General features: G+C 30.3%; 1 protein-coding gene across 1 annotated transcript; it reads left to right on the top strand.

Moving 5' to 3' along the window:
• Positions 1-3,351: 3,351 nt before the first annotated feature.
• Positions 3,352-4,251, top strand: LOC110661296 (uncharacterized). The gene has a single exon (XM_058130560.1). The coding sequence runs from the start codon at positions 3,352-3,354 to the stop codon at positions 4,249-4,251; it is 900 nt and encodes a 299-aa protein (XP_057986543.1).
• The last annotated feature ends 9,448 nt before the right edge of the window (positions 4,252-13,699 follow it).

The raw sequence follows: 13,699 nt of genomic DNA, 5'->3' as shown, positions 1-13,699 counted from the left end.
TCATTGTAGTAGCAAGTCACCATTTTCGATTGTGCACAAAGCGCCGCTCAAGTTCCAGATTTTTTATTTTGAGATCCTTTCAACAGGTAAGTAAGTTGTTTGAGTTCCTTGTTTTGATATTATTCTAACTTCTTTTGATGTTGGGTTCTAGAAAGGATTATTACTGCTTGCGTTTAAAGGGTTGTTGTTGTTGGGTTTGAATGCTCCTTGAATGCTTGTGTTCTGTGTATACTTGCTCCTTGAATGCTCATTTATGTGTATAGCCTGTTCTGTGTATATATATACTTGAAAATTAACCCACCCTTTCCAGCCTTACTCAAATAGAGGATGAAATTGAATGCATTTTCCACCTGGGTGAGCTTGTTTTCATTCTTTTGGTTGGCCTCGCGTTGAGGGGGAGCACCCTGTTTTGGTCATTCAGCTATTTAAATAATAAAATATAATAAAAAAAAATGGTACGTAATATATCATACACCTACATAAATCATCGTTTGTTTCTGTGTATATATGTACTTGCTGTGTTTTCTTGTTTTTTGGAATATAAAATAGGTGCCAGTAAAAAAACTGTCATGAGATTGTATGCTAGGGGTGACTATTACACTCACCTGGGCAAGACCTGACATTGCGGTAACTCCACCTTATGTTCTTAGGATCAAATCCAGTGCCGGGTATATATATATATATATATATATATATATATCTTGAATGCTTGTTTTTGTGTATATATATTTATACTTGCTCCTTGTTTCTGTGTATTCTTGTTTTCTGGTTTCTATGTACATACATATTACTTGCTCTGTTTTGTTGTTTTCTGGAATTGGTCCATATATATATATTTGAATTATACTTGCTCCTTGTTTCTGTGTTTTCTTGTTTACTTATATATATATGTATCTTGAATGCTTGTTTCTGTGTATATATATATACTTGCTCCTTGTTCTGTGTATTCTTGTTTTCTGGTTTCTATGTATATATATATATTACTTGCTATTGTTTTGTTGTTTTCTGGAATTGGTCCATATATATATATATATATATATATATATATATACACTTGCTCTATGCTCCTTATTTCTGCGTTTTCTTGTTTTCTAGTTCTGTGTATATACATATTACTTCCCTCAGCTTCAAGAATTTCCAGCAATTCTTAGTTCTCATCGACAACAGCTAGAGTTCCATGAAAACTCTGTTTGCAAATTTATTTGATTTGATTGGGCTACTGGCTGAATGGCTATTCTACTACTTTAGAATTATATTGTTCTTTGGATTAAAGTAAATGTTTATACTGATTAACCTGAAAGATAGATTCTAGTTTTATTGTTTTAATTTTTAATGACTTGAGTTTGAATGGTACTGAGAACATGTGGGTATTATCTCCATTGTTTGTGTTGTTAGTTATGTGATTCAACGATAGTTTGATTTTTTTTTTTAATATAGTTGATTATGAATATTGATAAAACTAAGCTGTTTGACTACAAAACAAAAGGCAATATGTTATGATGTATTTTTTTAAAGGAAATTATTATTTATAGCTTCGATTTTTCTATCCCAAATAAATATCAATCATTTAAGAATGGTGGCAGCAATTATATATATATATTTGACTCAGTACCGTTCTCAGCAGAACCGTTATCGACAGATTTGACTCGTTCTCCAGCAGCTCATTCGCTGTAGACTTATTTTCTGCAAACTAAGGTGAGTTTATCTTGCTGCAGACCTATTTTTTTTGTTTATTATGCATTCAATTTTCTTTAACTTATTTTCAGGTTTGGTGAATGCCTATTAGCTACTACTACTACCGTAATTTGATTTATGCTCACTAAACAAACTTCTAATGTGGCTTATGTTGACAGCTTTTTATTAAGTTACTAACCTTAACAGAGTGAAAAGGTTGGTTGCTGGCCCAATATAATTAACAATCTCCTTTTTAATCTGCTCTGATAATAATTGACAGTTTTTTAGCAGGTCATTTACTCTTATGTTACTCAAATCTGAATCAAGTTTAACATGAAAACTCTTAGAATTATGTGTTGTAATTTCCATCAAAAGATTAATCGGTAGCCAGGCCCGTATTATCAAGAGGTTTTGAACTGCATATTACCAAGAGGTTGAATTAACTTTTTGAATTCCATAAATCTTATTGTCAAATGAAAATCAGATGCTGCAAAAGGATTAGGGAAGATATTTCTTTCAATTGTTAGGGTTGATTTTTGCTGGGTTTGAGCTCTATATAGTAGGTTGGGTTTGGGCCTCAAAAATATCTGCATGAATCTAGTATATGATTTGCCCTTTGGGCTTCGGTAACGCAAAATATTGCAATTAAAAAAAAAAAAAAAACCTGGTGGCCTCTGTTAGGACTAGTGCAAGCATGTATACCCATACGTTGCAGTGGGTAGACACAATATTATTCAATGATCAAGGTATATATAAAGTACATGTATATATATACATATATCACAATAACAGAATTAGCAAAATGTCTGTTTTGTTAAGGTTTATCTATCATATTAGACCTTAACAATTCAGACATAATATTATTTTTTTATATACAAACAAAATGATATATACAATTATTTACATAAACACATACACCAACATTAGGCTGCTAAGATCTACAAAATGAGGTGCAAAACATATATTATATATAAAGTTAGACAACCATTGAATTTGTTGGCAAAAAGGAATTAATGCTTCTTTTCCAATTGCACAAAATAAGACTGTTGAGATCTTTTCAATCTAATTTGAACTTCTTATCCTTTAGTTGTTATGTGCTGCTGCATTAAATAAAATAAATAGAGAAAATAGTTAATTAAAAGTAAATATGACAAAAGAAGTGTAGTAATTTCAATTTATCAAATTTCATAGAAAACAATACTCTGAGTTATAGATTTGGACACCATTTTGTAAAGTCATATATGTGGTTTCAATTTGGATTTTTTGGTTGCACAATCTGATTTTCATTTGACAAGCATCCACAGATTACATTCAATTACATTCAACCATTATGTGATGAAATTGGTTTTGTTGGTATTGGCAATTACTTACCGTGAATTTTTATATATGTACACATTTCCAATTTTAATTATTATATTTATATAATAATTAATTTTTAATTTAGTAATAAATGGACAAATTACTTAATGTTTTTTTTTTGTCAATTACTTATTGTGAAGTTCTCCTAATGTTTCTTTTAAGAGTGTCACATTTAAGAATACTTGAGAGGTTTCCTTTCACGTTATGTGTTCTTTCTTTTGTAGTTTGAGCATGGCATGAATTTGTTGCTTTGATTGCATGGAATAAATTTAAAATAAATGTTTGCATTATAACTTGTTTAAATATTTTTTTTAGAACATGGATACCTCCAGGAGTTGGATGTATGCTAGGAAGCTTCCAAATGGACTATTGAATCCAGAGTTTCTTAGTGGGTTGGAAGCATTTATCAATTTTGCTTGTAGTAAGCCAGAATTTATGGACGAGAGTAAAATAAGATGTCCGTGTGCAAAGTGCATAAATCGAAAGTACCTACTTGTGGATGATGTCAAATTTCATCTTGTTAGTAAGGGGTTTAGACCTAACTATCTAAAATGGACTGCACATGGTGAATCATTGTGTTCTTCAACGTATGCCATTGAGGTCAATGTTCCAAGGCAAGAACATTTCCATGGTGACACTAACCCATACCGTAATATGGTGTTTGATGTTGCTGGTCCCCATTTTCAAAATGCTATGGCGAATTTTCCTTCACTAGATAATGAAGTTGATAATATGGAAGAACTGCCAAATCCAGAATCGAAAAAATTTTATGATATGCTAAAAGCAACTGAAGAGGAATTGTGGTCTGGTTGTGAGAGGCATTCACAATTATCTGCCGTAGCTCGAATGTTGCATATTAAGTCAGAAAATCACTTGTCCGAGAAATGCTATGACCAGATTGTGAATTTTGTGAGGGAAGTTTTACCAGATGAAAATAAGTTTGTTGATAGTTTTTACAAGACGAAGAAGCTTATACGGGGATTGGGTCTACCTGTGGAAAAAATTGACTGTTGCAAGCTTGGTTGCATGATATATTGGGGAAATGATAATATTTTAACTAAATGCAAATTTTGTGGGCTGCCAAGATACAAGCCTCGAAGGGGATCAAGTAAGACAAATGTAGCATGGAAGAGGATGTATTATTTTCCTTTGACACCAAGGCTTCAGAGACTCTATGCTTCTGAGGCAACAGCTGCAAAAATGCGGTTATTAAAATAATTAATTTCACAACTTATTAAATACAATTTTAATTGTTAGATTAAATTGTTCTTCTACAACGTGATTTATATAATTCTTTTTCATATAAAAACGTAAGATATTATTATTATTATTATTATAAATAATTTTTTTCTTCATAAATTAATTAGTTATTCACATTTCACAAATAAAATTTTAATATGCATATGGTATTTATTTAGCTTTTCATTTATTTTTTTTTCATTTTTCTAATTATTTATGTTTTTATTTTTCTTTCGCATTAAAATTAATTTATTTTTAATTTTTTTTCTGATGTGAATATTTTCAATTAATTTTTAATATATTTTTTAAGATGCTATTTCTTTTTTATTTTTATTTTTCCTAAAATCTTTAAATTGTAGTTTTGCAAGATTTTTTTTTAAATGCATGGATAAATTGTTATTTTAAAGTAGTAATTGTGATTAATTGCAGCTCCATTAAAAAAAAATTGCACAATATTCAATAATGTCCAAAAAATGACCACGAATATATTTATTAGTTATTAAAATGAAAAAAAAAAATAATAGATTGTATAAAAATTTCTATAGCACATGATGGAGCATTTCTATTTATTGAAAACAACCTAATATTATACAATAAACATATTTTGTGTTAATGTAAAGACCTAATATTAAATTCATTCTCTCATTAATTATTTAAAAAATTGAATTTAACTGAAGTTAAAAAAAAAACACAGTTAATTAATATTTTATATTCAGCATTTTAATTAAGCCTCAGTAGAACAAATGTTGCTGTAAGAGGACTTATTATGCATTGAAAGCTCAATTAACAACTCTTATGCAATGTACAATTCCTTTTGAGAAATCTTTCAACAAAGAAATTAAAATGAAAATGGAAAAGACATATCTCAAAAAGTATAATCCAAAATAAATGTGGGTTGTAAGAGCTTCTTTGAATGTTAATATTGTTGTAAGAACCAAATCATGAAGCTCCATATCCATGTGTATACCTAAAAGAAAACAAGGCTCCATTTATTTTTTAAAAAATATTTTTCAAAATGAGTCAATAAGTTTCTCGGTCAAAAAGAAATTAAATCCATTATTAAGGAAAGAGAAAATCATTTTTTAGATTTTAACAATGTTATTAAAGTATGAAAGTACTTATAAATACATGATATAAACATATAACATTAATTTAACATTACAACTAAATAATGAAAAATATTTTTACGGAAAACATTTTCTTGGAAAACAGTTTCCATGGAAAAAATATTCTATTTACAAGTTATCTTTAACAAAACAAACCATTAAATTTTAACAATTACCTCATTAAGTTGTGTTTCTTTTATCAAGTTAAAAACTATTAAATTTTATATATATGTATATATGAATTGAATTACACAATATCAATTTAATAGAGAGCCTATTTGCAAGAGAAGAATTGCTTTCCTCTAGTAATTGAAACTAATTATCTCCAAAGTTAAGTAGTAATAAAAAGACTTAAGAGGGAAACAATAACAAAACAGCTTCTACAGATGAGAACTTTTCTGCTATCAAATGAACTGATCCAAGCCAAATTCCAGAACAATTAAATTCCACGAAATGAGGATATTTTTAACATGCTCTTTAAGGTAGGAAAAGAGAGACATATATGTTATTTGAAGGTAATAAATAGAAGGGAAGGACTAAAAGCATAAAGATACAAGAGTACATGAGAAAGAAAGAAACATGGCAAAGAGACATAGGAAGAATGCAAACTCAAATGTGGAGGAAAGCTGATATTTGTTGTTTAAGATGTGTATTGGGCTTGTATCAAAATTAAAACTTTTAAATTTATAATAAATTAACTTAGTTTTTCATAATTCTTTTTTATTAGATTAAATTTATTTTAACATGACTAAAAAAATGTGTTAATTATTAAAAAAAAAAAACAAACAAATGCAACATAATATTTTATGTGATTTGCCTTCTCAATATAAAGAGTATACAGACATGCAATCTTTCAACATAGAGAGTTCACCTGCTCAATATAGAGAGCACATAGACATACAATCTTTGACTATAAATAAATAAAAATAACAATCTACCAATATTCACATGCACACACTACTTCACAATTAGGCAATAGCTCCTTTGTCCCTCCATGTTGGACTCTATATCTTTTCTCTACACATGAGCTAAAACCAAATTGCCTCACATTATTTACTTCTATTTATGATATTAGTCTCATCCATCCTAATTTCAATAGAAATTCCACTTAATTAGAAAAAAAATATACTAATATTGAAATCCTTCTTTGTATAGGAAGAAATCTTAAATCCAATTGAAAAATATTTCTCCCTCACAAACTAGAAAAATATATAATATTTTTCTAAATTCCATAAGGATTTTGAATCAACCCTAACAAATATCCATCTTGACTCAAAATCTACCAAATCATGCTCATCTCAAAATTCTTTTGTCTTCAACAAACAAATCTTCAAGTTTTAGCTTCAACCTTGCAAATCTTCTATGTTTATTCTTCTAAATAATAGAATTTATAATTATTATAACATTTTAATATTAAATAAAATAATTTATTAAGCTTATTTATTAAACATAACTTAAGCTTATTAAATCTTACCATTTATTAAGTAACTTATGTAAGCTATTAATGTAAGTTTTTATTTAAAGTAACTTAACTTTATTAATTTTTTTCATAAGCAGCTACTTTCATTAATTAAGAAGAGTTAGGTAAAATTTAACATGAGTTGCCTAATTGAGCCCTAGCTAATAGATCAACCCAAAACACCTAACCTAAGGCAAAAACATGTTAAGTGGAAAAAATGACAAGCCATTAAAAAAAATCAGCAGTTGCATTGCCAACCAACAAGCATGAAAAAGAAGCATCTAAAACCCCAAAATTACAAAAAAAAAAAAAAGTGTTGCCAATAAAGAAACAGAAAAAAAATATATATCAAATGTTCCCTAAGCAAGCAAATCCAGCAGTATATACCCAATCATTTAAAATTAGTACATCTAAAATGCCCAAATAGCAATGAAGGATCAAGTCAACTTTATTAAAGTTAAGTTATGTGCCAAAATTTTATATATATATATATATATAGAGGTATAATTATGTTCTTTCAACACAACTAAAAAACAAAAGAGAAAGTATTTAAGAGAGTTTAAAGTTAAAGAAATGTGCTTTTTGGTGGAGTTTTGAATTCAATCACTAGTGCAAAGTTAGTTTGAATCACACAATGAAATTATCAGGTTGTTGTATGCTTGTCAATATAGAAGGTTTGCTATATCAATTTATGGGCATTACCTACTATAGAGTTGAATCTCCTTAAAGAGAGCGAGATATCCATACCTCAGCTTGATTAATATTGTTAATTTATTTCTTATATTTTAATTATTATTTAATTTATTATAATTTCACCACAGTAATCAAAATCATAATTATGTAATACTTATATTTGTTATAAAAAATTTATTATTACATTTTTTGAATAGGTAAATATGTAAGAATATTTTGTTGATATTCCTTTCAATGAAAATTTTCTAACTTCGCTTGTGGTTGTTACATAATTAAATGCTTATGGGTGATGGTATAAAACCTGTACATGGATATATATAGTTTTAGATATGTGAGGGGTAAGTCTGACTTGGCCAAGTTTTTGACATTCAATGAGTTATACATATGATTATGGCTATGCGCAGGATTGGTCTAGCTTGACAAGGTAGTTGGCACTTGACTGAAATGGATTTAAGCAAAAGTTTGACTTTTTTTTTTTTATAAGCATAATTTTATTAATATGAAAAAATAGGGAAAGCCAATAGCTTAAGATTATTGAGGCCAAAAGGCCACAACTCAGACACTAGAAAAAAAAAATCCTCAAGAATGCAGCTAAAGAGAAAAGCTTCAAGTACATTGCGAACCCACAACTTGACAAGAAGAGCAGGAACGAAAGAATCCCAAAACCAAAACAAAACCAAGTTACAACAAAATGAGAAAGCCCTTATAATTAAGACCAAAACAAAGAAGAGCTAAGTAGACTACAATACAAAGGAATCCCTGCTTGGCCAATGCAATTGTCACAAAAATAGCCTCTTTTAAAGTGTGTTGAGCAGGGTAGGAAGAGCAGCGTTAATTAAGAAGCTTGAGTTGAGCTTGCCGGTAGGTATTTAAATTTCAGTGGCTAGGATAAGGAGTCAACTCCCCAAATATTATGAATAATATTGAGTATATCTATATCGTCTCAAGTGTAATGTTTACTTATATATTGTAATATGATGTTTGTGCATTCATTAGGATTATACCTTGATTCATATTAGTTATAGATGTTGTATGGGATATTTAATATCAAACTTTCTGAGTACTTTTTTTTTCCCTCTTTGAAATAATGTTCAACTTTTTTAAGGTGACAAAAAATGTTGTATTTTTCCACTCGCATTGGACTTATTTTTACATTTTAATTTGTATTAAATATAATAATACTATATATACATGTTTTTAAAACATATTCACATATGTTTGTGTGTGTAAGTATGAAAATTTAAAATATAAACAATGGGTGATGTGGGTTCAGGAGGGTCCTCCACTGGATAGTAACGTATACGGAGATTTAACTTAGGGCCTAATTAAATATATGATTCATTAATAGCTTACTCTTAGGCATTGATTGAACAGGATAATTAATTAATGATGATTATTCCATAATGGTTAATAGAATCATTTCTTAATATTATAAAATAAAAACATTCGATAAATATAGTGACAAAAATAAACACTTTATTTTTTTAAAAATAAAATTGGCTTGCTAAAAGTTACTGGAAATTTTTATATTAAGTTAAAAATACAATGAATTTTAAATATTTGAATTACTAAACTTAAAACATATTGATGGCTTGAAATTAAAAAGTTTGAGCAATTTATCTTAAATCTTATTTTTTTTCCAAAATAATCACGAAAAACAAATTCATATATTAAATAATAAAATATGGTTTTAACTTCTAATATTATGAAAGAACTTTTTTTAGAACCCTGAATATATATAAAGAAATCTCAATAAGGAAAATGATTCTAATAGCAATAATATTATAAGAAGAAAATTGCTAAAATTTTAATAAAGAATTTGTAGTTTTTTTTTATAAAATTATTAATAAATCCCTAAAAACTTTTAAAAGTATCCATCAACATTTGATAAAAGTAATTAAAAATATTAATTTTTATGAAATCACCATTATACTTTTTTACAAAAAGGAAATTACTGTTGTACTCTTGAAAATTTTCAAAATTTGGTCCCCTTGGCCCCAAGGATGATGTCAGCTTAAGGATAATGAGTTGGTCATAAAGTAAAATTGAGCTCCCAGCTTCCAAATATATTACTATTATTTGTACGAGATTGGCTGAGTTGAGTTTATCTCCCTAATATGGTTTAGTTTAAAATATATATATATATATATATATATATATATATATATATATATATATATATATATATATATATATATATTACGGATATGCGGTTGGACTTGGACAAGGTTATTAGTTGAAGTTATTTATGGATTCTGGATTTTTTTTTATGTTGACCTAATTCTTAGCACCAATCATTGCTCATAACCCTCAAATTTGGGTCATGATAAATATATATGTATAAAATAGATGATTACTTTGGCTTTTTAATTCAACATTAGTCTAATACAATTCTCGGTTCAGTTGTCAAAATAGCAAAATAGTTTTGGTTTAGATAATAACTGTTCCTTTTCGATTTCGATTCTTTTCAATTCATTTTTTGGTTTGGTTCAAAAGAATTGAGAATTGTGCACATTTCTACTTTCCAATAGTAGCAACTTTGTACTTTCATCACACCAGATCCAGTAAATATGCAAAACAACACACATCTAGGGCTCTCTTTTTTCTGGTTCATTTGTTGCCTTTTGAGGAGAGAGTCCTCTTTCAGTACTGTACGTTGGTCTTTACCTCCACCTCAGGGGCAAGGGAAGGTTTCCCTTCCTCTGACTAGGCATGGGTTCCCTCCCTACCCCGCGTTGGATTGTATATACGTTGTTTTTGGTTATGTTTTGTAGTTGGATCTTTCAAGTTGAGGGTTATTTTGAGTTGTTTTGGTTTCTTTGTTTCATATTTCTGCTTGAGTATGTGTTGGAGGGCTTTAGAGTTTCAAGCATCTATGCATTTCTCTTGGGTTGAAAACGGCGAGAGGAGGTGATTTGGAAGGTTGGTATCTTTCCAGGTTCAATGTTGGTCAATAAGGCGCGAGTGAGTCACCAATGAGCTCTACCACCCCTCTCTCTGTTGGATTTGTAATGCCCTCAAAGTTCTTGTGTTGCCTGATGCATACATTTTGCATAATCATTTAGGTTTAAATTCATAGCCATTTTATTTGATTATTAGTCACTTTTAGCTAATTTCATTAGTTATTTAGTTAGTTTTTCATAATTGTCAATTTTAGATTAATTTGTAAATTTTACTTTGTTTTGTAGGAAAAATGGTGTTTTTGGAAGGACTGAAGAGAAATTTTGCCACTGAGGAGTGACTTCTACAGCCAAAGATGTCAAAAACAAGTTTTCAAGCTGAAATATGCATTGATCAAACTGTGCATAACTTGCCGCATAAGCTATGCAGATCTGCATAAGGAGAAAGATCACTGTTCCAGAACCAACCAAAATGTGCATAAGGAGACTGCATAGCTTATGCACATTCTTGCCTCCCTTATGCACCTTCACGGAATTGTGCATAACCTATGCACCAAGTCATGCAGTTTCGCATAAGTGACTCAGAACCAGCTGAATCAGATAAGGGATCGCATAACTTATGCGATCCACTTATGCTGATCCCATAAAGAGTTCATTAATGAGCTGGCAGGAGATTCCCTCAAATAATTCCTCCTAGAACATACCATTTTAGGGCTCCATGTCAGAAAAATGCTATAAATAGTCTCATTATCCCATTTTAGAGGGGAGACAAGGGAGCAGAAAAGGAAAGGAGGGGCTGAGCAGAATTTGAAGAGTCACTTCCACCTTCCACACCATTTTCAACCAAGATTTGCAGATTTCTTTCTTTCCTTACATTTTTCTACATTTCTAGTGTTTAATTTCTTACTTCTTAACTTAGATTAAAGCTTTATTTCCATTTAAACTCATCATATCTTGTAAGCATTATGGATAGAGAGTAGTTTACTTTTGATTCTGGAGTAAGGGTTGTAATATTTGAGATATTTTGTGGATTTTGATTGGGTAATCCATATTTTGTGGTCTTAATGAGTTTTATTCATTTCTTGTATGCTTAATGACATGCTTAGTGTAGGATCCCATTAAGTGATGTTCTTAATCCATGGTTGAAGCACCGAAAGGAGAAGGCCTTGTGATAGATAATCAAGAAATTGGACTTAATTAACTTAGACCTATAAATAGGCTAAGGATTAAGAGGATTCACAGATTAATTAAAGAACTTAATGGGTCTTAATTAATTCTAACTCTACGAAAGTAGGATTAGTTTGATTAAGGCACTCTTTGTCTCACTCGAAAGGGAATTCAAAGGATTTAAGAATTAATCTCCTTAAAACCCATAAGTTTCATAAAATTGGATAACCAATTTAAAATCCCAAAATAGCTCGAATATGAAATCCCGAACTCTGGAATCGCCTTTTTACCATTGTTAATTTTCAATTGAATTTAATTGCTTGCCATTTTCAATATTGCCATATTTGAACTTGCTTATTTCAATTTGATGCAATTTTAGTTTAATGCAATACATTGTTGAATAGAATATTGATTTTGCATATATAGATTTCACGCTCCATTACCCATCAATTCATTACTTTAATTTCATAAATACTTCGATTTAGTCAACTTTTATATCAAAAATTCAATCATTAACACGACTCCTCGTGCGATCGATATCTTTTCTATACTACTTGTACGACCCGTGCACTTGCGGTAGGGACGCATCAAGTTTTTGGCGCCGTTGCCGGTTAGTTGTTTGTTTAATATTGAGTTTTTTATTATTTTAGTTGTTTATAGTTTTATCTTTGTTATCTTTTCATTTTGTGTTTGTTTGTTCTTTTTCAGGTATTTTTAACCTTTTATGAGAAGAGCTAGAAGCACAAGTGACACATCCTTACTGTTTAATCCTGAAATTGAAAAGTTTTGTAAGGCCAACAAGAAAGAAACCAGAAGAAGGAAAGAAGCATTGAGAGAAACTGAATTAGAAGCAGACATGGCTGATGAAAGAATTAGAATTGGTGTTGGTAATGCTGGAAATGATCGAAACAACGAAAATGCAGCCCAAGGAGAAGAAGTTGTTAATGCTAATGTGCCTAGGGGAAGTATGATGGATCATGCTTTTCCACGTTTTGATGACTTGAGAGAGAGTATAGCAAGACCAAGGATTGATGCAAATAGTTACAAGATGGATTTTGGAGTTCTTCAAATGATTCAAAATTCTCAATTCGGAGGTCATCCTTCTGAAAATCCACACACACATCTGAAGAAGTTTGCTATGATCTGTGACATGCAAAAACAACCTGGAGTGTCTGATGATGCAGCAAGATTGAAGCTATTCCCGTTCTCTTTAAAAGATAAAGCATTGGATTGGCTTGATTCTTTACCTCACAACTCCATCACAAATTGGGAGCAACTCACTGATGCATTTCTTGCACAATATTTTCCACCTGGAAAAACTCAAGAACTGAGGAATCAAATGACGACTTTTCAGGACCAAGAGAGGATGAAACTCTAAATGAGTCATGGATGAGATGGAAGGAATTAGAGAGATTATGCCCACATCATGCCATTCCGAAATGGATGATAAACCAGAATTTTTACACAAATGTCACTCCTGCAATCAGAGGAATTATTGATGCTCAAACAGGAGGAGAATTTATTATTAAGCATGAAGATGAAGCTTATGAGCTATTGGAGAAAATTGCAAAGAATACTCATCTTTGGAGTAGTCCAAGAGGACCAGCTCAAACTCAAAAGAGGCAAGCTGCTGGAATGTATGATCTTGACCCATCCAACATGATTAATGCAAAATTTGATGCACTTACTAATGTTTTGGCTAAGAAGATGGAAGACTTGAGTATGTTGGTTAGTTCAACATCATCAGCTGGAAGTTCACAACAAGTGGCTTACGCAGAGGAAACTACCAGCTGTGGAGTAGACTATGGAGAACAAGCAGCATATGTTGGTAATTATGGAAACAAACAAATGGGAAATTCTTATTCTCAAACTTACAATCCAAATTGGATGAATCATCCCAACTTTTCATGGGGAAATCAGCAAAATCAAGTTCAAAATCAGAATTTTCAACCACAACAGCAGAGTCAAGTTCCATATCAGCAAAATAGGCAACCACTGCCTAATTTTCAGCAGAAAAATATGAACCCTCCACCAAAACAGCAAGAACGAAATTCCACCACTGAAGCTTTATTGCAACAGATTCTTGCTAACCAAAATAAGCA

Source organism: Hevea brasiliensis, chromosome 12 (assembly GCF_030052815.1).
Source record: "Hevea brasiliensis isolate MT/VB/25A 57/8 chromosome 12, ASM3005281v1, whole genome shotgun sequence".
NCBI lineage: Eukaryota > Viridiplantae > Streptophyta > Magnoliopsida > Malpighiales > Euphorbiaceae > Hevea > Hevea brasiliensis.
Note: the sequence above shows the minus strand (reverse complement) of the source record. Positions and strands in the feature narration are given on the sequence as shown.